Source organism: Diuraphis noxia, unplaced genomic scaffold (genome assembly GCF_037042655.1).
Source record: "Diuraphis noxia isolate RWA-SAM2 unplaced genomic scaffold, SU_Dnox_SAM2 contig0002, whole genome shotgun sequence".
Classification (NCBI taxonomy): domain Eukaryota; kingdom Metazoa; phylum Arthropoda; class Insecta; order Hemiptera; family Aphididae; genus Diuraphis; species Diuraphis noxia.
The window spans coordinates 84,853,195-84,877,937 of NW_028301712.1; the positions used below are offsets into that span (position 1 = coordinate 84,853,195).

Here is a 24,743-nt window from a genome sequence, read left to right on the forward strand (position 1 = left end):
ATGTCTGAAATCTTGTCAAAAACGTTTCAACTGAGTATTCTAATATTATTGTATACAATTCCTTATCATTTAATAATAATGAGTGTAATATTAAATTAGTACTTACGTGCCTTAAGATAGGTATATGTCGCATATAACTATTATTTCATTTCCTATATTTTTAGAATAACAAATATTTAATTAATTATATCTTAAATTATCTCTAACAGGTGTACGGTATTATACCTACCGATAATTTGTGAAAAATAAAATAATAAGCGATTCAATATCGTCTATTAATTTAGTTACCGAACGATGACATTATTTCTAAAAAAAAAACCAATATCATGTCAATACTTAATAAAAGTTGATGAACAAGCTATTCTCGAAGGATACCAAGACCACATATTCTTCTTCACGGATGGATCCAAAACAGACGCCGGCGTAGGCGCTGCAGTTACATTCGGTGAAACCAGACGAATGCTCAAGCTCCCTGACTATTGTTCAATCTACACGGCCGAAGCCTTGGCTATCTCCCATACATTAGATATTATAAAACAGGACTCAATAAACAAATCCATTATACTAAGCGACTCCCTTAGTACACTTACAAGCATCCAAAATTACTTCCAACCTAATAGCATTTCACAAAAAATCCAGAACCAGATATCATTTCTCCAAAACAACGCACAGACTATCTCCATGATATGGATACCTAGTCATATCGGCATACCTGGAAATGAGATAGCAGACACATATGCCAAACAGTCCATCTCATCTCCTCACTCTCTAATCATCGGCTCACATACTCTGCAAGACTCAAAACACTTTATTACTGATCACATTCTAAAAAATTGGCAACACTCCTGGTCAACCCAACGTACTAAACTAAACGAAATCAAACCCAGCATTCTCCCATGGCCAACCACTCCACTTACCAGGCGTCAAGAAGTAATTCTTAATAGACTTAGAATCGGTCACACATGGTTAACCCACAAACACCTAACGTCCAAAACGGATCCCGAACCTTGTCTCTCATGCGGCGAAACACCTTCAGTCAAACACATCATATGCTTCTGCCGTGAACACAACGATGTTAGAGTCAACCTCAAACTAGCTGACAATCTCTACGAAGCTCTTGGTCCTGACCCCGACAACACTCAGAAGATATTTACCTTTTTAAAATTATCTAAATTATATAACCTAATCTAAACACACCTTCACACCCCAAGCTTGAATTGTATAAATATCCCTCCTTTTATCACCATATGTTAAATTTAACTTCAGCCAATAATCTTTGTTGTTGCGGCTTAATTTTAAATAATAAAAAAAAAAAAAGTTGATGCAAATAAGACAAATTTAGTACCTAGATAGATAATATATTACACTACTCGTACATTACGGTTTAATATAGATATTTCATTTGTAGAAATTTATAAAAAATGGTTTATTTATTTTGTTTATTAAAATTACTTAGTTTTCATACTGTCACGCTAAAATATATTGGCATATTACTTAATACTTCCCAGCTATTATTCGAAATAAATCGCGCAATAATTATTTTTCTGAAATTTGAAATATACTTTATCATTACCTTATACAATCATATTTTAAAACCAAATTATAGTAGGTATAAACACTTTTATATAATATCTGTATCGAATCAACTTAAGTATTATTTTTGTTTGCAATTATATGGGTATATTCAACACAATACAAGTTACAATTGTCTGAATAATATCATTCAATAAATACTTCGATATTAAAATGCACAATTCAGATTAAATACATTAAACAGTATTTATTGGCGTTTGTCGTTTATTTAAAAATAATAACCTCATTCGAACATAGTATAATATCCTACAATCTACTCAAAACTATTTCATCAATAAATATATAAGAAAATATTAACAAAACAAAGTAAACAAGGTTAATTAATAATCTTTTATAACATTTTCTATAGTTTATATTAACATTTGTTTATTATATTATTACTCTTATTGTACACTTTATGTATAATATATTTTAACATTTATAATGAGTCTTAAGAGAAATTAATACTATTTTATAATCTACTAAACGATATTTACTTCACTAAACTATATTAAGGTAGGTATTATTCTGTGAAAGTGTGAACACCTTACAGGAACAGGAAATCACTGCGTGAAGGCATAACTGAAATGTATAATTCGGTACTTTATAATCACACTCATATTAAGTTTGAAACAATAAAATTAAGAAAAAATTAATAAAATTAAAATTGCAAATATTTTTATAAAATATAGTATAATGTGATTTATATACATAGACTATATATATATAATATATTATTATATCTTATTAACCTGCGGGTACTGTAAATAAATGTAAAGTTATGATTTTACTCAACAGGTGCGTTCATTAAAAAAAATTCATTAGTAATGTAAAACATTTACGACATTGTAAAATGAAAATGTTTTCATTTGTTAATCACACATTCACGCGAATATGAATAAATTATATATTATAAGATTAAGTGAAACTAGTAGATTTCGTGAGATCATTATGATACACAACAGAGGGCAAATGGTATGCAAATGACTCATCCATATTATAGAGATGAATAGTCGTTAATACTATATAGTCAATAGAATAGTAATGTTTAAGCCTGGTGGTTTATCAAATAGTTGAAACGACCTTTATTCATCCCCATTTCTCCTTAAATAATAAATAAATTCAAATACTGATTTTAAAATAAGTAAGATTTTTAAATTAATTAAATAATTAGCTGTGGCGATATATCGACATTATTTTTTTTAATGAAAAACACAATTTTTTCTATAGAAAATCTTCTACTTTTTGCAAATTATTGAAACATCAAAATCGAAATTCAAACCATTAGTTTTATAATTATTTAATTTAGTGTATTAAAGACAAGAGGTAGATGATAATAATGGGTTTGGAATATGTGGAGACCGTAATAATAACAAAAATATTGAATAGTATTTAATATCTATCTATAAACATTTTAAAAATTTGTAAAAATATCCGAATATAGGTAATGTGTAGGTACTAGATTAAATATTACATCAAGGACTACTTAACACTAAGGGCCTATATTTCGTATTACAATTTTAAGCTATACGAAACTACTCATACAAAATTTGATATAAATAATACGTTAATATTTGAAAAAAATGGTGACCTAAAAATTTATAGTAAATTTGGTATGGTTGTCATTAAAAAAAAAAAAAAAAAAACTATATATCACCTCGAATACTTCTTAAATTGAAAAAAAAACCTATGTATTTGAAAATCAAGTCCATAAATATGCTTTGAAATTCCAAAATCAGAATTTGAAAAAAATAAATCACTTATTAAAACTGGAGTTGAGCATGATGGTTAACCGGTGAATCACGGTATAATATTATATAGGTTATACCATATATAATAATCATGACATAAATATATCACGAATATCATGAATACATAACGTTTCATTTTTGTTTGGCACGTGTGAAATAATATTATGCGTATCTAACTGTTAAAATTTTTTACGCACTATACATAGGTCACAATGTCGTATAAAATTTAACGTAGTGTTTCGCAAAGATAGTTTTACAATAGCACGCGTCGCATGCCAACCACACACGTTCACTAATTAATGCATTAGTCGTGATCGGCTTCGTCGATCACAGATCGCCAAGACTCTAATACAAGTCATACATAGGTGCACGGGAGATGTATATACGACACGTGTGTGATTGTTCTGGGTAGATAAATTTCATAAACACGAAGACGTTTCCTCAGTGCCTAAAGGTATACAATATTTAAGGTACCTATATACGGTTAACATCACTATCGCTGGCCGTGTTGAATCGTGATATTTGATTAGCCGATTTTACTTGTTAATAACATTTAGTTAACGCGTCGTCATCACACTACGCTACAACCGACCGTCGATCAAATATCAAATCGTAAACCAAAATTGTATCCGAGTACGTCCGTAACACATCTAAATTTACAATTCATAAAGTTTTAAATCAAAAAAAAAAAAATTTTCAACAAATCTACCATCACGGACCACGACATTATGATCTACAATATCAACACGGCGAAGGTGTAATAGAGCCTTAACCCGTCTGGTAAATAAATTAAAATACTGCCGTGGTGAGAATAATTACATTCGCACGTTTACCGCATGACGAATCCGTTCGCCGGGATCCAGATGATTTAATTGTGAACCGCTGGACTCACGCCAATCGTAGACTTATTTCGCGGTGTAATGAACTCTGACGATAAAAAAAAAAAAAATGTAAAAATCAGCATAGATAAACCTTAACAGAACGAAGACACTTCGTCGGCGCATTTCCCGAATGGTATAGACGGATATTCGAATACCACGGTAAGAATTTCGGTCGCACTGTTTTCCGCTCGACGAATCCGTTCATCGTATAGATTTAGAGAATTTGCGTTTTGTACGTCGTCGTCGTTATTATTTCGACGAAGAGAATCAATGATGGACTAGCGCCTGTGCAATCGAGGAGACTGATTTTGCTGTGTATTGAATTCCGACGAGAAAAAATTCGATTAGTATTTACTGTACACCGACATATTATTTTTATTATTTTATTATAAATACTCGAGTGTACCTACCTATATATATATTAATATATTATTATATATTATATTATGCAGCTCGGAGACGTCGTCGGCACTGTCCGCGTGGAATTCCGCCGCCGACGACGAACGGATTGCGACCTTTCGTCTACATACGTACGTGCACACTTGCAAGGAACTCTGTGGCGAACAAATTACGGAGAAATAAAATGAAAAACTGGCGGAAAACGAAGGATATATATATATATATATATTTATAAAAAAAAGGAGACGTAATCAAAGACAGGATATTTTTCAACCGGAATAATGCCGATCGATCGGTCGCGTGCTTCCTCGCTCGTCGGTCAGTGTTTTGCACGCGCATAGCGCGCACTATCGTATAGACGACGTCCGGCATGCATTTTTTTTTTCTAAATATTATTATATTATGCACTTGACCTACGTCTACGTATATTACACCTACAATACGCTGGCGATTGCGACGTGCCCACCCGCCCGTCGCGGACAACTATACACGTCGTCTCCACGAATAATACATATTGTCGTCGCATCGAGGACGAACGCAGCACGGAAACACAAGAAACAATATTGAGTCCAATGCACTGCTATATTATACCTTCACAGCCTAACCTACCTAATAATAATAATAATAATAATAATAAGTAATTGTCATTCGGAACACGAGCATTACGGGACCGCATGAACCCATTGTGCGACGCGATGCGTATATTATGTAGGCACACTTATACAATCCAGCACGTACAAAAAGGCGCGTTCTCCCCTCAAGGCGTATATACGAATATCCAATATGATATTATTATTATTATTATTATTGTTATTGTTATTATTATAACCTATGCGTGGTGGATGAGCGATGTCCCCACGGGCGGTTTAACATAATTTGGAGTCAAGTGAATTAATGTTCGGTAATGGCCAGACGACCTAAATGGATCGCGCAGAATGCGACACTCCGCCGTTCGTCAAATAAGCGTTGATAATTCAATCAGAGTGCCGAGCGGGAAAGGTAGATAAGTAATTAGACGCTAAAGACAATTAAGGATTACCGGGGAATTATGAAAATGAGATAAAACCAATACCGTACCTCTGCTCAAAACGAAATAGCATTCTGATAACAAGAGGACACCACAACGCATATTTTGTAAACTGTACTTTGTTTTAAAAATTATCATAACTTACTTAAAAATTATAAAATCCTCCAAGATGCCTCGTATAGGTATTAGATAACATTCTGGGCTTTAAATTTTTAAAGGAGTAAGTTCATTCTAATTTTAGACAATGTTATATAGTAAAATGTAATATTGTGAACGAACAATTTTCCATGTTGTACCTACTACGTTTCTAAATCGGATAAAACAAATGCCCACATGTGACGTTCTATTAATGTAATAAGTACGTAGGTCCACCAATGATAATATGTAATAATAATAATAAAAAAATACACATAAAAATATTTGCTACTCGTCAATTCAATTTTATTATACGTCTATTGGTATATTATAACGTGTCATCAATCGAACTATAATTTGATCTTTAGTAAAAGTTTTCAGAACCAGGACGAATTCCATTTCGCCGTTTCCATAAAACAAATTATATTTTATTCCCACCGCAGTCACGTATACAATGTTCATGTTCGCAACTAATGTTATCAATATATATCATGTTTGTATTTTCTCTTCTGATTTACTTTGTTTGAAACCGATTATTTTAATATTATGCAGTTCTAATACTTTTATTGAGACCGTGTAAATAAAGTATACCGTAATCATCATCATCATTATTATAGTTTTATTTTGCATATAATTTTTGATAATGATTTATACCAATTCGATTGACGGTTAATATAATATATTGTAACTCACACAATTTAATTGTCGTAATTATTATTATAATTTAAGAGTGTACGACATCAATCAATATTCTTTAGAGTTGCGTCGAAAAGAATAGAAATACATTTATAATAATTATTAAACAATTATATTTCAAAAACGTGTCGTGAAATATTCAAATGTATTATAATAATATTATTAAACAATTATTTTTCAAAAACGTGTCGTGAAATATTCAAATGTATTATATTTTTTATTTAATACCAAAAACGAAGATAATTATTGTAATTTAATATTATACCATATTATATAAACTTTAAATATTTTATTTGCTTCAAGAATTTGTTTAGAGTTAATATCTTATATCGATTAATGATTAGTAGCTGCAGTATTTAATAATTTAAACTATTTCAATAGATGTATAAACCTTAAAATGTGTTGTATTCTGATTACTAAATCTCCACGTACATAATTAAAATCGAGCAAGTACTTTTAAATAATATTTACGTACAATAGACTTTTGCGCTTTTAGAGTAAGGTTAATGGTAATTTAACTACAAAACAAAATATATACCTATACATATATATATATAAATTAATAATAATTCATGCTAAGTGTTGCCAGTGGGCGGCTTCTTAATCAATTTATCACGTCCTGTCTGCTCTTAGCGCATAAGCTTATTGTACATATACTTGTATAGATTGTTTATTTCTAATAAAAACAATAAAAAAAAAACTTACAAATTGCACAATACAGGGTGATTCTTTTATCAAACAACACTCATTATTTAAAAAAGTATTGACTTTTTTCAATTTTTTTTTTTTTCAAAATTGTAGATTTACACTCTTCTTGAATTGTTTATTATTTTTATATTTTTCACCCTTATATTTATTATATACACCACCATCAACTTTTGATTTTCAAATGGTAACCTATACTTCAAATTTCATAATTTAATAAAGCTATTTTTTTAATGAATTATTACGTTAAAATTTTGAATTTAGCGCTAGTAGTTTATGAGTTATAGGTATTTAAAGTTTAGATTGGCAGAGTGAAGTGGTACGGGGTTACCCCGCAAAATGTTTGTCCACTACTCCGCTTGTCTAAACTTTAAATACTTATAACTCATAAACTACTAGTCCTAAATTCGATTTTTATGTATCAAAATTTTTAGAAAAATATTCTGCTTTGGAATATGAAATTAAAAAACTATGTTGCCATTCAAAAAAGTAAAAAACTTAAAAAATGATAAGGATAAAAAATATTTAAAAATATAATTTTTTAATAAAAGCGTTGGTTTTTTAACAACTTGAAACTATGTAAAACAATATTTTGAAAAAAGTCAATACTTTTATAAATAATGAGTGTTGTTTGATAAACGAATCACCCTGTATATGAAAATAAATTATATATACGACATACTTCCAACACCTAAGTAAGATTTTTGTAGTTTTATGTATTTTTAAATGCAAAACCTTAAGAAAACAAAATTCACTTTAGTTATAATAAATATAAGACTGCATGTGGGTAACATGGATTTTGTACAATATACAACAAATGTTTGCATATACAGAAAATATTTTTCCATCAAGGCCAAGTCATTTAGTATAAGTATATGTTTTTTAATTAATTTATACAATCGCATTTCTACTCATATTATAATTTTTATAACATTTATTGAATGAAACATACAATAATAAATTTTTATTTTTATTACCAGAATGATTTTGAGATCCAATTATACTATTATTAATGTTCTTGATATAAAATACTTCCTTTAAATTATTATTTTCATTAAAAATGTATTATTATTCAATGTAAATAAAATGTATTTATAGGTGTCTTTTAATGGTCAATATTTTAAGTTTCGAGACGATTTAAAAGTTTTAAAAATTAAAAAGACATTAATCTATAACAACTATTTTGGACTATTTTCCTGAATTTCATAAAATCATTTAATTGATACTTTAAAACCTAATAATTAGAATCATTTATTTTTTAAACATAACTGATGCGATGTAAAATTATAATTCATTAACTAATTACTTACTGGTTAAATATATTTTTTACCGTGGGAAATTAACATAGACATTTAAATGTTATGCATTTTACCAGGGTATTGAATTGAGTGAGAATTTAAAAAATATTGACTCCATATACGTGTAAAAATAACGAGTTTTCAAAAACAAATTATAAAAGATAAGATATTCGGTCCAATTGTGATTTTTGTACAAGCTAAATAAGAAAAAACTAAAATGAAAACTATCTAATTAAATTTAATCAATAAAAGGTAATCCTCCTTTATCTGATTAAGGAACTAAGAATATAAAAAAGTAAGATACTAGATTAGTCGTATCGTCTTTAAGTTTAATAACAAACAAAAATCCTCCAAAATTCTAAAAACCTTAAACCATTGTTTATACGAGCGCCACAAAAAAAATCTATAAAATGACAAAAATAATTTAAATTATTATTTTTTAAATGTCAGTGATAATTTATGATAAAAAAAAAATACTGCGCACAGTGTTCGTGACCGCGCATTAAATTCATTAATACCTACCTTCGTGTGCACCCGCTCTAGAATCGAATTTTTAAAATGTTTTAATAATTTTACTTGACATTATTTATGTCGTATAAATTTTCAGAGATCTCAATAGTACCAAGCTACGCTATCACTATTACCAGTGATTGGATTTGCCTACACAGCATCTTCAATAGTGTACCTAGCTATAATATCTACGAACAATACATTAAAAGCAACATTTTACAGACTGCAGCGATGTATTTAATTTTGAAAGAGGCTTAGAATATCGTAATATCTAACCGATTAATATTATTTTAGATAGCATTCCGTGCAACGTAAAAACACAAAAAAAAAATCTTGTTGTTCAAACTCACCTGTAGAGTATAATATAATATTGTCACCTGCGGCTCTCGCCGACTCGAACGGTATGCATCACACTCGATCACTATATTATCGTATTATACATTAAACTAAACTAACAGAACGAAAATAAACAATAAATAACAATTAAGAGAAAAACATTCAAGAAACAAAATCGGTAATCACAAACAAATATTTTTTTCGACTGTTTTCTCGAACAACCGCACTCGCGCAAGTATTGGCCGCAAGAATCGCCTTCTGGCTGACTGGGCAGTGTTATTGTTTTGGATCTGGTGTGGCGTGGCAGTATCACGTTGATAGCTGCTGCTCACCATACCTGTTTGATCCTACCTACCTGTACGATCCAAGAGTGAGATCGTTTCACGTACTCACCACAGTGCAGCCAACGGAATCGCCACGGATGGGAGAGGACAGATAATAATATTATTATTATTATCATACCATAACACCGTAAAATATTGCAATTTGATCGCAGGTAATAATAATATTATGTTTGATTTACAATCGAAAATAATATGCAAATCTTTTAGGCTACAATATAATATGATTTATTTTATTACCATAATACCTATCGTTTATAACAAATTTGTCTCACGTTTTTTCTTTTTTATAAAGACCTATAGGTATTTCAATCGTCGTAAATACCTAATCACGTTATAGCGGTTATATGCATGTAGAGAAGCTAGCCAGTTTTCAATAAATAATCAATCGGTTACAATTAAAACGAAAGTTTTAATATTTTTATACATTTTTATAAACTTACCTGTATATTTCCAACTACTTACCTACTTATATTTACAATACTTTCAAAATTAATTATTTTATAATAATTTTAATAATCATGAAAATTCATAAGTATAAAATAAACACATACCTACAATTATACTTTATATTGGGTTTTTATATAAAATAATTTCATTGTATAGCGATTGGCCACTTTGTATTTTTAAACTGTAATTTTACTATGATACTTTCGAAAATCGAAGACAATATTCATTCTACAAAGATAAAACTGTGAAATAATCTGAAAGCTTAAACAACAATAATCAATTTAACTTTGGTAATTTAATAATAATTTAAAGAGTAACACGAATCTAATGAAACTTTTATAAGTGCCTATAGGTCTATAAATTAAAAATGTATTATTCCAAGTAAACTAACGAAGGCTTATTTTTCTTAGGTAGGTACTTGTTTAGGTAGGTACCCATTATTTAAAAAAAACATTTTAAAGAATATTTGCTTACAAAAATAATAACCAATTCAAAAATCATTATAATTTATTAGATAAATATTTTGTATAACAACGTTTTATTATACTTTTTAATTTATAGTAAAGTACCTAGATATAAAAATGTAATGTGCTGTACTAAGTGCCACGGATTATTTTGTTGTTAATAAAAAAAAATGATAACGCTGTAGGTACTAATAATCAATTATACACATACATTTTTAATAATATGATGCAAGAAACTTACAAGTTTTTTTTCTATCGGATTCCATCTATTTTTCACATTCTATTGCGTTGCTATACTTCTAATTTAACATCTAAATAATTATAACTGACGGAAAGTTATAAAAAATATGTTATATATTATACAGAGTATTAATGTAATTATCAAACAAACAAAAAGTTTAGAAGTTAGTACCTATATTTGTACAACTTAAGTTTTTAGTTTTTAGAGAAAACAATTGTTGAATAATTTGTTTTATTTCAGTGACCTAAATCTGCATCAACAACATAGACACGTAATATTACCATTGAATAATACAATTTGATAATACAGTAATTATAATGGGTACTTTCGTTGAAGTCTCCGTAATAATTTATTGAAATATTCATAATAATATTATTATTACGGCCGACAGTTCATTGAAACAGCCATTCGTGCAATTTGAACATCGCATGATATTAATATTTAAATAAGGACTATGAAAACTTATATAATGAAAATAAATAGTGCAAAAAATAATTATTTCCAAACACACGTTTCCAATCTAATGTATTATATACAATAGAAATACACAATCTATAGAAACCTACTATGCTAATGTTTTAATTTTTCAAACTGCCAGTAAATATCAGAGATAGATAAGTACTATATTTTTAATCGAGTAATTTACTACTATATTGATAGAAATTTTATTAAAACATTAAAATTCATAATATTATGAAAGGAAAAATATTAAGAAAAATGTGTTATGTATGATTCATGTTTATAATTCTTTCATTTATTGGCCATATTGTGTTCCAAAACAATGATGAATAGAGTAAGTTCTCGTATTATTTACACATACATGTATTATACATTATTCGGCCTTCACCAACTTACTGTGAAGTATTTAAAAAATAGTTATTACATTATTAGCACCTAAAAATTTGCACCATTCCTACTCTCGACCGTATATATTATTCGAATTTCCACGCGCACACTCACAATCACCCTAACCCTCTAATTTCTAATCTTTCCTCTGCCACCATTCCAAACAATCCTCCTCGCCGCCTTAAACGTAACTGGTCACGTGATTTACTTTTATAATCAGCATAAAAAAAAACTTATTAATAAAATCAAAAATCAAAATTTTTTATTGAAGTAGTGTCACTGGATGCTCCCTTCTATCACGCCAACTTGCCTTGTAAATAATGTTATAACATTTACTTATTGTATCAAATGTATACAGATTGTAAATATATTTTTGTTTTTATTAATAAAATAATAATAATAAAAAAAAAAAAACATTATTAGTAGATTATATAATGCAATCACTTAGCAAAGTTATCGTTTGTTGGTGCATGGAATTCTGCTGTGGCGTACTTAAAACAGTCAATTTCAGTGCGCAATTAATCGTGTTATTTAATAATAAAAGTACTTAATTTTCCCATGTGATACACATAAAATAAATTTTAAACATCAATTTGATACATCGATATAACAAGTTATATCAATTTATTGAAAACAACTTCAAAATAAATCATCAACTATTAAATTATAATGAATAATGCGGCTTTATTACAACTGCAATATAAATTATATATATATATATATATATATACGTATTGGTATGATTATTATAGTTTATGTATAAGTAGTATAACCGTAGATAAAATATACATCACCTATATATAATATTATCTGTGACTATAACACTATACACTATTCTGTAATCGATTTTTTTTAAATATTTACATAATAATTATCTATAACTGCTATCTCAGGTTTTTGAAAATATCCCGAAGATCAATTTTTATTTTCGTTGCTATGTGTAATTAAATAATATTGTGGCTTCATTATATAGTACCTATACAAATAACCATGTACTTATGTGAAAACGAATAATATATCAAATATGTTAATTCTAAAAATTGTATCCACGAAGATAAACTTGGTAAGTCATGACTTGTACAATATAAAATATACTTATTATCGTACATTAAATTTATTTTTACTTTTCTATATTTTTGATTTAATCGAGGTTATGATTAATTTAAATATAAAGATATATTGTTATCTACTATCTTAAATTATTTAAAAAGAGCTTAATCAGGTATCGGGTATACGATATAAGGTGTATCGGGTATCCAACAGATATTATGTACTCATCACATGAGTTTATATTATTATTGTATTTTTTTTTTTTTAATTTTTCCTGACATTGAAAATCTAAACTTAGTGTTAGAATATTTTTTTTATTTTTTATGGCATTTTAACAATGGGATATGTAATTATATACAAAAATTTATAAAGTTTAATGATAAAGAGTTATATTATAAATGCATAAATTTCATAGTATTTATTTAATAAAATATTAACTAGTCTATAATAATTACAGTTATTTTATTTTAGTTATTTATTTGGTACTAGTTAATGTTACACTTTCACAACTGTATAATACTAATCTAAGATTAATTAATGAATCCATAAAGCTACAATATATATGTATTATTTATATTATATTAAATTCCCTATCTAACCAAACTTCAGTATAATTTAATGTTATGTTTTCGTTCGTATAAATTTAACTATGTATAACATTAAGTATTAATAGTAGTTAACTAACTATTGACATGGAACATTATCAATTATAAATATATTTTTTCATTTATATAATGATGTCTACCTAAGATTGTTTTATTCAATTTAAGCAAAATAAAGTCTTATATTCAGATTTTTAAAGCATTGATATTTACGGTTCATCAGTTGAGCCTTAAGCTTATAACAAAAAATTAAAATAAAATATTTTTGTGTAAAAATACTGAAAGATTATATTTATAATGAATACAAGTTTTTAGAAAATTTGACAATACTTAACCATTTCCTAAAACTACAAATATATATTATTCTTTTGGTTTTATGTTTATCATGTAAAGACATAGTTATAGATTATGTTTAGAAAAATAATAAATGTATTGATAATTAAATAACATTAATTTAATACAAATTATATTCGTTATATTATTCTATTGTGTCGATAAATAAATATGATAATTAATGAAATAATATAAATATATAGTCATTACAATATTATAAAATATGTGAAGGTTGAAAATTTAATGTAAATTGTACAATAAAATATATTGAAATCCAAAAAGTTTTTTTTAGTTTGCAAAGAAATCACGACCTATAAAAAAGTATAAATTTAATACTAAAACCAATAATATTTATTTTATTTAAATTAGTTTAAAGCTTCGTAGCTTTTATATAAAAGCTTTGCTTAAAATCTTTTTAAGGATTTGAATAATAAACACCATTAAATGTAAAACAAAAAAAAATACCACAGTTCTAATAAAACCCAATATCATTTGACGTTATAGAATATATGGACTGATTGCATAAAGGTATTAAAAGAATTATATTTTCGTAACGATTTATTTAGTGTTATAATATACGTATAAAATATTATCTAAATAAAATACATATTTGTTTTTATTAAAATAATTACAGTAAATCCTATTTATTTCAACAGTTAACAATGTCTTGTACATTTAATATTATATCGTTTATAAATTATAATTCATACTTTATGTTAGATTAAGATGTTTATTTATATCATTAAAAAAAATATTTTTGTAGAACACAGTCAACCAAAATTCTCAAACCAAATGACAAAATAAATAGCAATCCAAACATTTAGCTATATGTATAATAAAAATTGTGTAATTTGTTATTTTTTTTTTGAGTGACATATAACTACAGCATCCTTTTTTATGTTAATGATCTTAGTAAAAAAATCATGAACATTCTCATTGTTTTGAATTTCGGTGTAGCCTAATCTAAAACTATATAAAAAAAGTTGAATAATAAATAAAAATATCCATCTTTCTTTTCCCTATACTATTATACTTTTTGTTTCTATAATCAACTACCTTACCGCGTTGTTTACTTTTTAATGTTTTAAAAACAATAATGTGATTACAGTTTGATTTTGACTAATGTTATAAATTATAACACAGTCTTTCACTAGGATAATTTTTTTTACCATTGAACTATTCACATAATTAATGTAGTATCATGCTAAGCTAAAAGAATCGGACGGCGGCCGTCATTTCCAACTAGGAAGAAAACCCCAAAATTGGTGTCTAAAACCTCGACTGCCCCAAGACATACCCCCAACGGACAATGAAGAGCCCTCATTAGAAGATGAAGAATAACCAATACTATTTTATACTGTATCATAATAATAATTATTAATATTATTATTACATATAACATAAACTTAATACTTAGTACCATGAACTAATATATTATATCATTACTATTATCAATTTAAATGTAAAGATTAAATTATAATCGTAAATATATTTGTGATAGCACCTGATGTGCTGAAACATTTTTTAAAGAATAAAAAAAAAAAAAGGAAGTATCTATTATTGTCGTATCTAAGTAGGTATCTTACTATAATAGTTATGATTAAAATTGCATAGGTAATGTACATTAAAATTTCTTTAAGAAACCATATATTATAGTATATATTTAAATTAGGGGATTTTCTTTTTTTCTAATACAAAAATATAATTATTTTAACACGAATATCCAAACTACTAGAACAAATAGTGATTACGAATAACTACATTTTGCTAAATTAAATGAATTAATGAGTATTGGATTTGATACACAGTAAAAGTAAAACATTAGATTTAACCAGCCTTATGACACATTCAAACAAAGTTCAGTAGCTAAAAAAAAATTATTTATCAATTATTTATTTGTCTCGGTACTGTAATCACGTCTTATTATTATCAATGGAAAAATGTGCAGTTATCATAAGAATAAATGCTTGTTTTTTGAATATAACTATAGCCTGAGATACAGCTGGTGTATTATCAAGAACAATTGTGGAATTTTAAAAATAAAACTAAAGTAGCTATTAGCTATTAGCTAATATATTTGTTTTTGGATAGGTTCCAATCTCTTGGTACCTCGTTTTAAGAAAAGATTCCATATAACTAAACTGTACTAAAGTAGTCAAGTACGATTTCAATTTAATAATGTATTTTAAAGCACCAGAAGGTAACATTAAAAATAACTGAACTCTGCATAATAATCCAGGCCCATCAAAGGCACTGAAAGACTTGGCTTGAAAATCATATTTATATAAATATGAAATAGTATACAATATAATAATATAAAGTATGGAGTTTTACAGTACTTATATTATTATTTTTTTTCATTATATATAATATATTAAGTTTATCTGTTTGAACATAATACATGATCAATAATTAAGTATAGTCAGCTATAATTCCCTTAGATTAAATTTTTGTTAATGTTTAAGCTACAGGTGATTCCAAATATGCGAAAAATACCTATTATAAGCCTATAACACTAGGTAGTAGGTACTGAAATAATGTTAAAAGACATGCAACACATTTTTAAATTAAATATTCTTATTGAAATAAACATAAAAATCTGATAAATGTTAATTTTTGAAAGATACAATTTTATTTATTTGTTGGGGATATTTATAATAAAATAACAATTACTAAATGCGAACTAAGGTGAAAAATATAATTGATTTTGGTATATAATCTTTACCTTTAACTGATATCACTCAAAGTCTCAGTGAAGTTGATAGATTTATTTAATAGTTTATATTGGTTAAAATAAAGAATCAATATAATTATGCTTTAAAATTATAGAGGGTATATTCTAACAGGGTTCTCAATTTCATAAATAGGCAGTATCATTGTATTTAATTTAATATTAATTATCCTCTACAAGAATGCATCCATAAATATTTTATAAAATACTAAAATAAATAACTATCCGTGAGGATTTCAGTCTAGAAAAAAAAAAAATAAAATGGCAAATATATTTTCTTTATCAATAAATCCTACAAATTTATATTTTACGTGAAATCTACATTTTATGTTAGCTCATACTATATTCGTTGATAAATTGTTACTTGTTCAAAACAGACTAGGAGATTTAAAAATTTCAAATAATATATTTTATTAATGTACAACTGATATTATGATGTACTTCAAATTTTACAGTGAAATTCAATATTTTTTCATATATCATAATTTGCGATAAATGTATACAATTAATATTATTTTGTTTTTACATTTTAAAACTTTAATTCCATCGTAATATTAAGTTGTTCGTTGTAATAATATAAAAAAGGTAATCGGAATGCAGTCACTCCAACAGTAAGACAGTAAGTAGTTAAAAACTTAAGCTTCCTAAGTAATGTTTTTTCTTAATATTTTTTTAACCTATTATTCAATAAAAACACTCCAAAAAATTACAAAATATTCATTTGAATTGTGTAAGCATAATAAGAAAACACAATCTATTGTTACATAAAAATATTACATATTTATGTTTCACCCTAAAAGTATGTATTTGGAATACTCTATAGCAGTGGTTCTTAAACTTTTTTTTCGCGTATCATTCGAGTATATTATCAATCAGTCACATACAACTAGTGATTAAAAATAGAACCATACAATAACATTTTATTAGTGTTTTTACACTTACGACTTCTACGTACCACTAGTGGTACGCGTACTACTGTTTGATAATCGCTGCTCTATATTGTATATATAAATTGTAGTAAGCAATGCAAATTGCATATTATGTGAACAATTTTAATTTTCCTAATTGTAAATTAGTTATATATGAAAATGTAAAATATATCATTAAATTATGTATGAATTAATATACTCGAATTTCAAATTCAAGTCGTCACGGGTTAACCTTAATAGATTGATTTGAAACTTTTTGTAGTTCATTTTTTTATGCATATACACAAATTAAGTGGGTGAGACCAACAAAAATGAAAAAAAAAATTTATAGTTAAATAAGGGACACACTATAGACTGTACAAACATTCATACAGCCAATTAATTAACTAAACAATTTTCACAGGCATGCATTTGAACATTTTACAATTACTACTCCATTTTAGTTTTAGTAATATTCCAATTAGCAATATGTTTAGTAGCATAGGTGCCTATTTTTAATAAAGTATTTGATAATTTTACATTATTATAGTAATTGTTGGATCTCAATGTTTTAAATGATATTTCGTTCTACTTAATATTAAAACTATCGAGTGAACTTAACAAATTAATAATATTATTTTCAGTTTGCCTGTGTTGTACGTTGAATTGTTAGCACACATTTCACAAATTAGTTTCCAAGCTGAAACAAAAAAAGTACTGATACAATAAAAAATAAAAATATTCAATTACAATTGACATAATATTTAAGTGTTTGTTATTATTTAAACTATCAGTTTGACACATAGGTACATCTATTTAAATATACAATTATAAATATGTGCTTTTTTATTCATTATTTATTTTAATATTAAAATATGTATAACTTTATTCATATTTTTGTTTCTATAAATATATAATAAAATATAATAAAAATATATTAAGTAAATACATATCAAGATTAACCATAAATTATAATAAGGGAATCACAATAAAAAATAATATTAAACTTACTACACAGATAAAAATCAATAAAAATTATCTATTTGAGGAAACGTAATACATATTTTATGGGTGAAAATTAAATGTGTAGTTAGCAATTTCTAATAAATAACAATTTAACCGTATTATTGTTCGAGGTACAGAGAAGTTTTAACTTATAATGTTGTATGTTATACTTATAATCTAAATCTACTGATAAAATAATTTAGAAACATTTTCACTTACAATGTGTTTCAAGTTGTATTTTATTCTATAGAATGAAGTAAAATCATTAGTTTTAGTTTATTGTACATAAGTATTATAATAATAATAATAATATAAACGTACTTTAAAAGCTATTAAGGCAATTATTGTTATAAAGGAGAGATAATATTATAAACTCTTAAAATATTACTCTACTGTTGGATAACTTTTTTACCTCTATAAAATAAATCATTTAAGTTCAAAAGCGAGTTGTAGTTAAATTAAAATGTGTATAAAAAATTACTTAGAAACTTTTACAAACAATTTGTTGTAATTTTTATCAGTAACAACTTGCCTACTTATAACTAATAACTAACGTGTGTTGTTAGCATAAAGATTTTACTTGTCAGCCGCAGTAATTCCACGTCTATACGATTTCTAACATATTTGGTTACCATTACGAATTTAAAATAATAGATCTATAATTTCATGAAATAAATTTATCCAAAATGTATTATAATTAATACAATATCAATATATAATGTATCAAGACCCTTACCCTATAGCAGTGGTTTCAGGAAACAATATTTTTATAATCCAGTTGCTACTATTTTTTTTTTTTTAATGTCATGTACCACTTAAAAATATACGACTACCTATATTAAGTTTAAAATTAATAATAATTCCAAGTTATTTTTCTTGAAAGTCACGGAGCATCTACGAACTATTCGTATTCTAGGTAGGTAGGTATATGTTACGCGTACCATTGGTTGAGACCCACTGACCTATAAACTTTTCGAAGTCCATATTTCCAACCAAGTATAAAGGAAGAAAATATAGAAAAGAATACGATACATATGATATCCTATCCCATGACCACCATCCATACTTCGACGGAGAATTTCATTGATAACACAAGGAACACCACATATGGAATTTTATGTATGGTACTAGGAAAGGTTTGTGCTGTTAGGGTAAGTATGTTAATGCGATTGTAATTGAAACACATAATACATATTAAACTACTATAGAATTTATTACAATTAACTTTTAGTTTCCTGGTGAATCTAAATGGTGAAGTAAACAAGATGTTAGCACGTAGATAATTATATATAAATTATTTAGGTAAGTAAATATTAATAGGAAATTATTTATTTTATAAAAAATGTGTTTATTTTGCAGTAGTTAATTTATGTACCTATGTTTTATTTGTCTATACCATTGTGATTTCTGGTTATATAGTACCGTTCTTTAAATCAAACACAAACAACTTCAATTTAACGTGTTTAATGAAAAAATAGCCTCCAAGATCTGTTGTACATATAGTGACCCTATTACACCAATTCAGTATTTTATCATGCATGTAGGATCACAAAGGCTGCACTTACAGTTCATTGTGAATTGTATTACCATTTACTGCATTTTTTTTTTTACATTTGATACATATTGAGTTATTTATGTTGGTTAAAATCAAATTAAGTGATTTCTCCAAGATACATATTTTTTCAGGAAAACTCAAGGTCATGTAAGATTACAAACACCAAAATCCAAATTAATATTCAGGTACATAATCCAAAACCATTTGTTTTTATCTGACTATACGTAGGATTATTATTAATATATTATAATCAAACTACGCACATTAATAAACTTAAAAAAGCCTATATATTTTTAATACAAATTGTACACCTTTTCCGGCATATTCTTGACGTGAATATTTTATGGAAAACATCAGTTAAGAAACCCTACGATATAATTTATCGTTTATGTTCATTTTATAATATATATATAATTTATAATGGACATTTATATGCACATAATTTATATAAAAATAATGCACAAATAATATGGGTAACGATCTAAACGGTTTTATATAGAAGTTGTTGGCAACGTTGAACCTTGTGTATTTTAGTAGGAACGTTTACTTTTTCTAGATTCTTTATATGCGAACCAAAATAGGGTGTGGTTTTGGAACTCTGTTCTAAATATATAAATAATAGATGCTGATACACAAACATATTAAAACATTTCAATGAGCAGAATAGGATCGAAATAATTTTGCATATTAAACGACCTCAGATGAAATACATTTTAAACGTCGCTATGAGAATGGTTAGGTATATTGATCTATCTGAAGGGAGTTCTTACCTAGGAGAAAAAGCTTTCAATTTTTATTCCTAGTGTAAAAGTTTACAAAATAAATATTTTGAGAAACGAAGTATATAATTATAACTCTATGGAATATATAAACATATATCTTACAAGCGATAAATTATGTAAACTTTTTAGTATTTTCCTTATTTTATTTAATTTTACATCATTGAATGATGATGTATAGAAATACAATTTTCGCCTAATTCAGTAATATACAACACTACAAGATGTTGGATCTGAAAGTGGCATTATCGCATTATCTGGTACCTTCGTTACTTTTAAATATAATAAAAAGTTTACAAAAAGTTCATACTTCAGATCAAGAAGAAAAATCAAACTCACTTGATCTAATGGACCATTTGAAATTGTAAAAACAAAAATTCTGCATATTCATCATATTACATACCTAAAAAACTGGAATAGTTATTGACCGATTATCCAAAATCATTAAAAGCATCAAAATGGCGATGGAATCTAAACGGCTCCTGTAATTATTTAAAAAAATGATTTCATGCGATGGTTATTTATGTGTGTTAAAATAATGTTTATAACAATTGATTGTTACCTTTAAAATATAATAATTTATTAGCTCTTGATTAGAGTTTAAAATTTTAAATATTCATTGAAAAGTAATTTTTGGATTCAAGGACAAGAACCAGTAGATTTAAGTGGTTTATAAATATATTTTAAATAAATAATAGTACAAAATGCATTTATATTTGTACATAAAAAAGTAGCATTATTCATCAAATATTATAATACATTTATATAATGATAGAAAAAATGTATTGATGGAAACGCATCTTTAATATTTAAAAACTAAAAAACAGAATTTAATTTATAAAAAAAATTATACAATAATAATTATATAAATATAATTTAATGACAATTTAAAACTGTATACAATTTTTTGTTTTTGCTTTATTATTATACACACAATCTGTACCTCGTGTCTACAATAAGAGTATTAGGTAAGATAAATAAAAATACATGAATAAGCTTAATAAAAGCAGCCACCCAGTGATGACACTTATAAATTGAGGTTATACATTAATTTATATACATACCTATATATGAATTTGTATGGTTTTTTTTTTATATTATAATACTAAGTTAGTAGGTATATCTCTATACCAATTGGGTTTAAACGCCTTGGAGGATTACCCGGAATACAATTTGCTGAAAGAGCTTTGATTAAAGGGTTGGAATTAGTTCCAAGCTGATTATGAAATCTTTTATAATAAGTGACTGCTCCTTCGTATACCTAATTTCACTATGAATAGTAATCACGACAGAAGCTTTTGAAGTTAGGTAAATTTTTGTAGTTTTTAGTATCAGTAGCACCCGTACGTATGAAATTAGATAACTGTGACTTTTTTAATTGATAATTTACTGTGTTATAATTACAAATGTTATAAAGTTGTATTTCTTTTGGATATTGACTATGCAAATATTTTGTCTTAAAATTAGTAGTATATGTTTTAAAATGTATGTTACACATCTTACCAGTATTTTATAAGTAAATTTATCAAAAAAGGAAAAATTACATTCAGTTAATACTATACAGATATTGTGTTAATTTTCAATAGGTAAATTATGATCACACGGCGTCATGAATAGATAATATAGCTACACCAATGCCGTTAAAACATTTTCGTTGCCTATCTCATAACTTTCTAATACAATTATTTAATAATACAATCATGATCACACGGCGTCCTTGGATAGGCTATTTACCTACATCATCATTGTTTTGTGTAATTTTATCCGGTAAACCATAATAACCTAATATTTTTCATTCATTTCCGAAATAAAATTCTGACACTCAATTATCAGACAACTACAACCTAATGACGTGAGGTACAACCAAACCGAGATGCGCCAGAGTTAAGAACTGAGGCAGATTGTTATTTGCCATTGTTGCAACTTACCCTAAACTTTGAAAATTAAACTTGAGTGTATTAGAATAATAATTACTAACGACTGTATAGTTCCAAATTCTTACTCTAATGTGCATTAGAGTGAATTTTGTTTGACTGTATTATAAATTATTATACTAATCACTGATAAGTGATAAGTATAACCAGTTGTAATGACTTTGATGTATAAACATAATTTAATATAATTCCAGTATATTACCTACTCTTCTCCTTTTTTTGATGAACTACACTCGTTAGGCAACTGGAAAATGAAATGTTGACTTGGAAGTCAAACATTTAAAATCTATACCTATATATTTTGTATCTTAAGATATTATGAAGGAACCAGCAGCTTACAATATATGCCACTAGAATAATGCCCACTAGCTTTTACAAAGTAGTGCATACGATAAGTTATAATTTTATAATATTATAATTTAATCAAAACGTAAAATTAAATATATTACTGTTTTTTTTTTTTTTTTTTTAAACATAATTAGTAGTGTAAAATAGTTTTCAAGACAATAATTAAATTAAATGAAGTACACTAATACATGTTTTTAAATGTTTTTATCACAATTAGAATGCTGAAATAATTTTCCCAGCTGGACCGATGATACTAAAATATAAAACGATAAGAAATATTAGCATATATTTTTTTTTCTGAACATGTAGTTGAACAAAAATATTTTTAAGCAGTATAATCATGTCATTATTAATCCTATTTTCTGATATAGTTTAATAACACTATTGAAACCTTTAGTTAAGTAATTTCATAATTATTTATCTACATAGTTAATTTTTGAAGATTGAATACAAAGTCACTCGTGTTTTATTATATTTAATAAGGTTTTAAAACCGTTAGTCATGAATAATTTTTAAGGGAGTGTACCTTAAATATCAAAATCATTCTAAATAAACTATGGTAAACATAATACGGTTTGAAACTATTTTACGAATGTATGAATGATTATTTATTATCATTGCTTTCACATTTAAAACACCACTCTAGTGGTCCACTAAACTCTTATACATCTCCTATACATCACTGTAAACATTTTTATTTTTACCGTTTACGTATATATTTTTATCAATTCGTCGTTCTCTCGGTCTTTTACATTTTACTCTATTCAAATAGTGCTTATAATATGAAATCGAGAAAATTAAATTTCATTATAATATGTGAACGTCGACATTTTAATATTTTTATAATTATTGAAATAAATTTAATATGACTCTAGTTAGTTGTAACTTGTAACGGTGTGATGAATCATTATTAGCGTTAAAATATGTATTTATTATAAGTTAAAGTAATTACCTTAATTTAATTGTATTGGTGTAAAGTGACTCAATGAGTATTATTATAGTATTAGTATTTTTATTATAGTGCAGATTACTCACTATATGTATACGTATTGTTTAATTTTAAAGAAGTAGAATTTCAACTGGTTGAATTTAACTTGGTCAACCAGTCAACTAAACGAATAATATTTCAACCTATTACACTAACAGATACTGTTATATATACATTATTTGTGGTTAAATAAATCGAATAAGTTTTTGGGTCCATAGGTTCGATATGCACATTGCACAGCCATCGTATTTAATGCTTTGTCACCAAATTATATTCGGATGCACTTGAGATGATTTAACTAGATGGACGTATAATATGGTTCCACACGAGCATGATATAAAAACAAGACAGCGTCTACAAATACGCAAGATACTAATTGGAAAACCAATAAGTAAAGGTGATGAGAAAACTGAAAGATATATTGATGTATAATACGTACATACCATATATTGTGTACCTTTATATAGTTGAAAGACTAAAATAATTGTTGATACCGCATAGCTGTGCGATTTCCAGGAATCGATAACTATGTATTAATATTATTATACATTTATACTCAATAAACAATAAATTAGACAATGCTAGACAAAACTATGAGACATGCACGTAAGTTTGCGTCTCTATAACAAGCCTTAGTTTGTACAAGTCGTTGAGTGGTAAGGATTTGAGTAATTTCAAATAAATGGTCAAGTATTTAACGTTTAAATTATTCTAAGTGTTTCGGTCAAACAAAAATATACCTAATCCAAATGTCTGTTTAAATTGTATCAGCGTGTAAGACATGATTTTGTGCTCTGTAAATCCACATATTAATATCAACAGTCTGTCTCTATAGGCCTGTATCTTTTCTCTCTAATG

General features: G+C 26.5%; 2 protein-coding genes across 2 annotated transcripts in view; one reads left to right on the top strand and one right to left on the bottom strand.

The window, feature by feature from the left end:
• The window catches only part of Myo10A (unconventional myosin 10A), a 58,604-nt gene extending 49,001 nt beyond the window's left edge, over positions 1-9,603 (bottom strand). The window contains exon 1 of the mRNA XM_089218706.1: positions 9,325-9,603. The gene's annotated coding sequence lies outside the window, so the exon portion shown is untranslated. The remainder of the gene's footprint in view (positions 1-9,324) is intronic.
• Positions 295-14,978, top strand: LOC149059028 (uncharacterized). The gene is made up of 2 exons (XM_089218530.1): positions 295-1,074; positions 14,835-14,978. Exons 1-2 carry the CDS (start codon positions 295-297, stop codon positions 14,976-14,978), a joined length of 924 nt encoding a protein of 307 aa, XP_089074656.1.
• Positions 14,979-24,743: the final 9,765 nt, after the last annotated feature.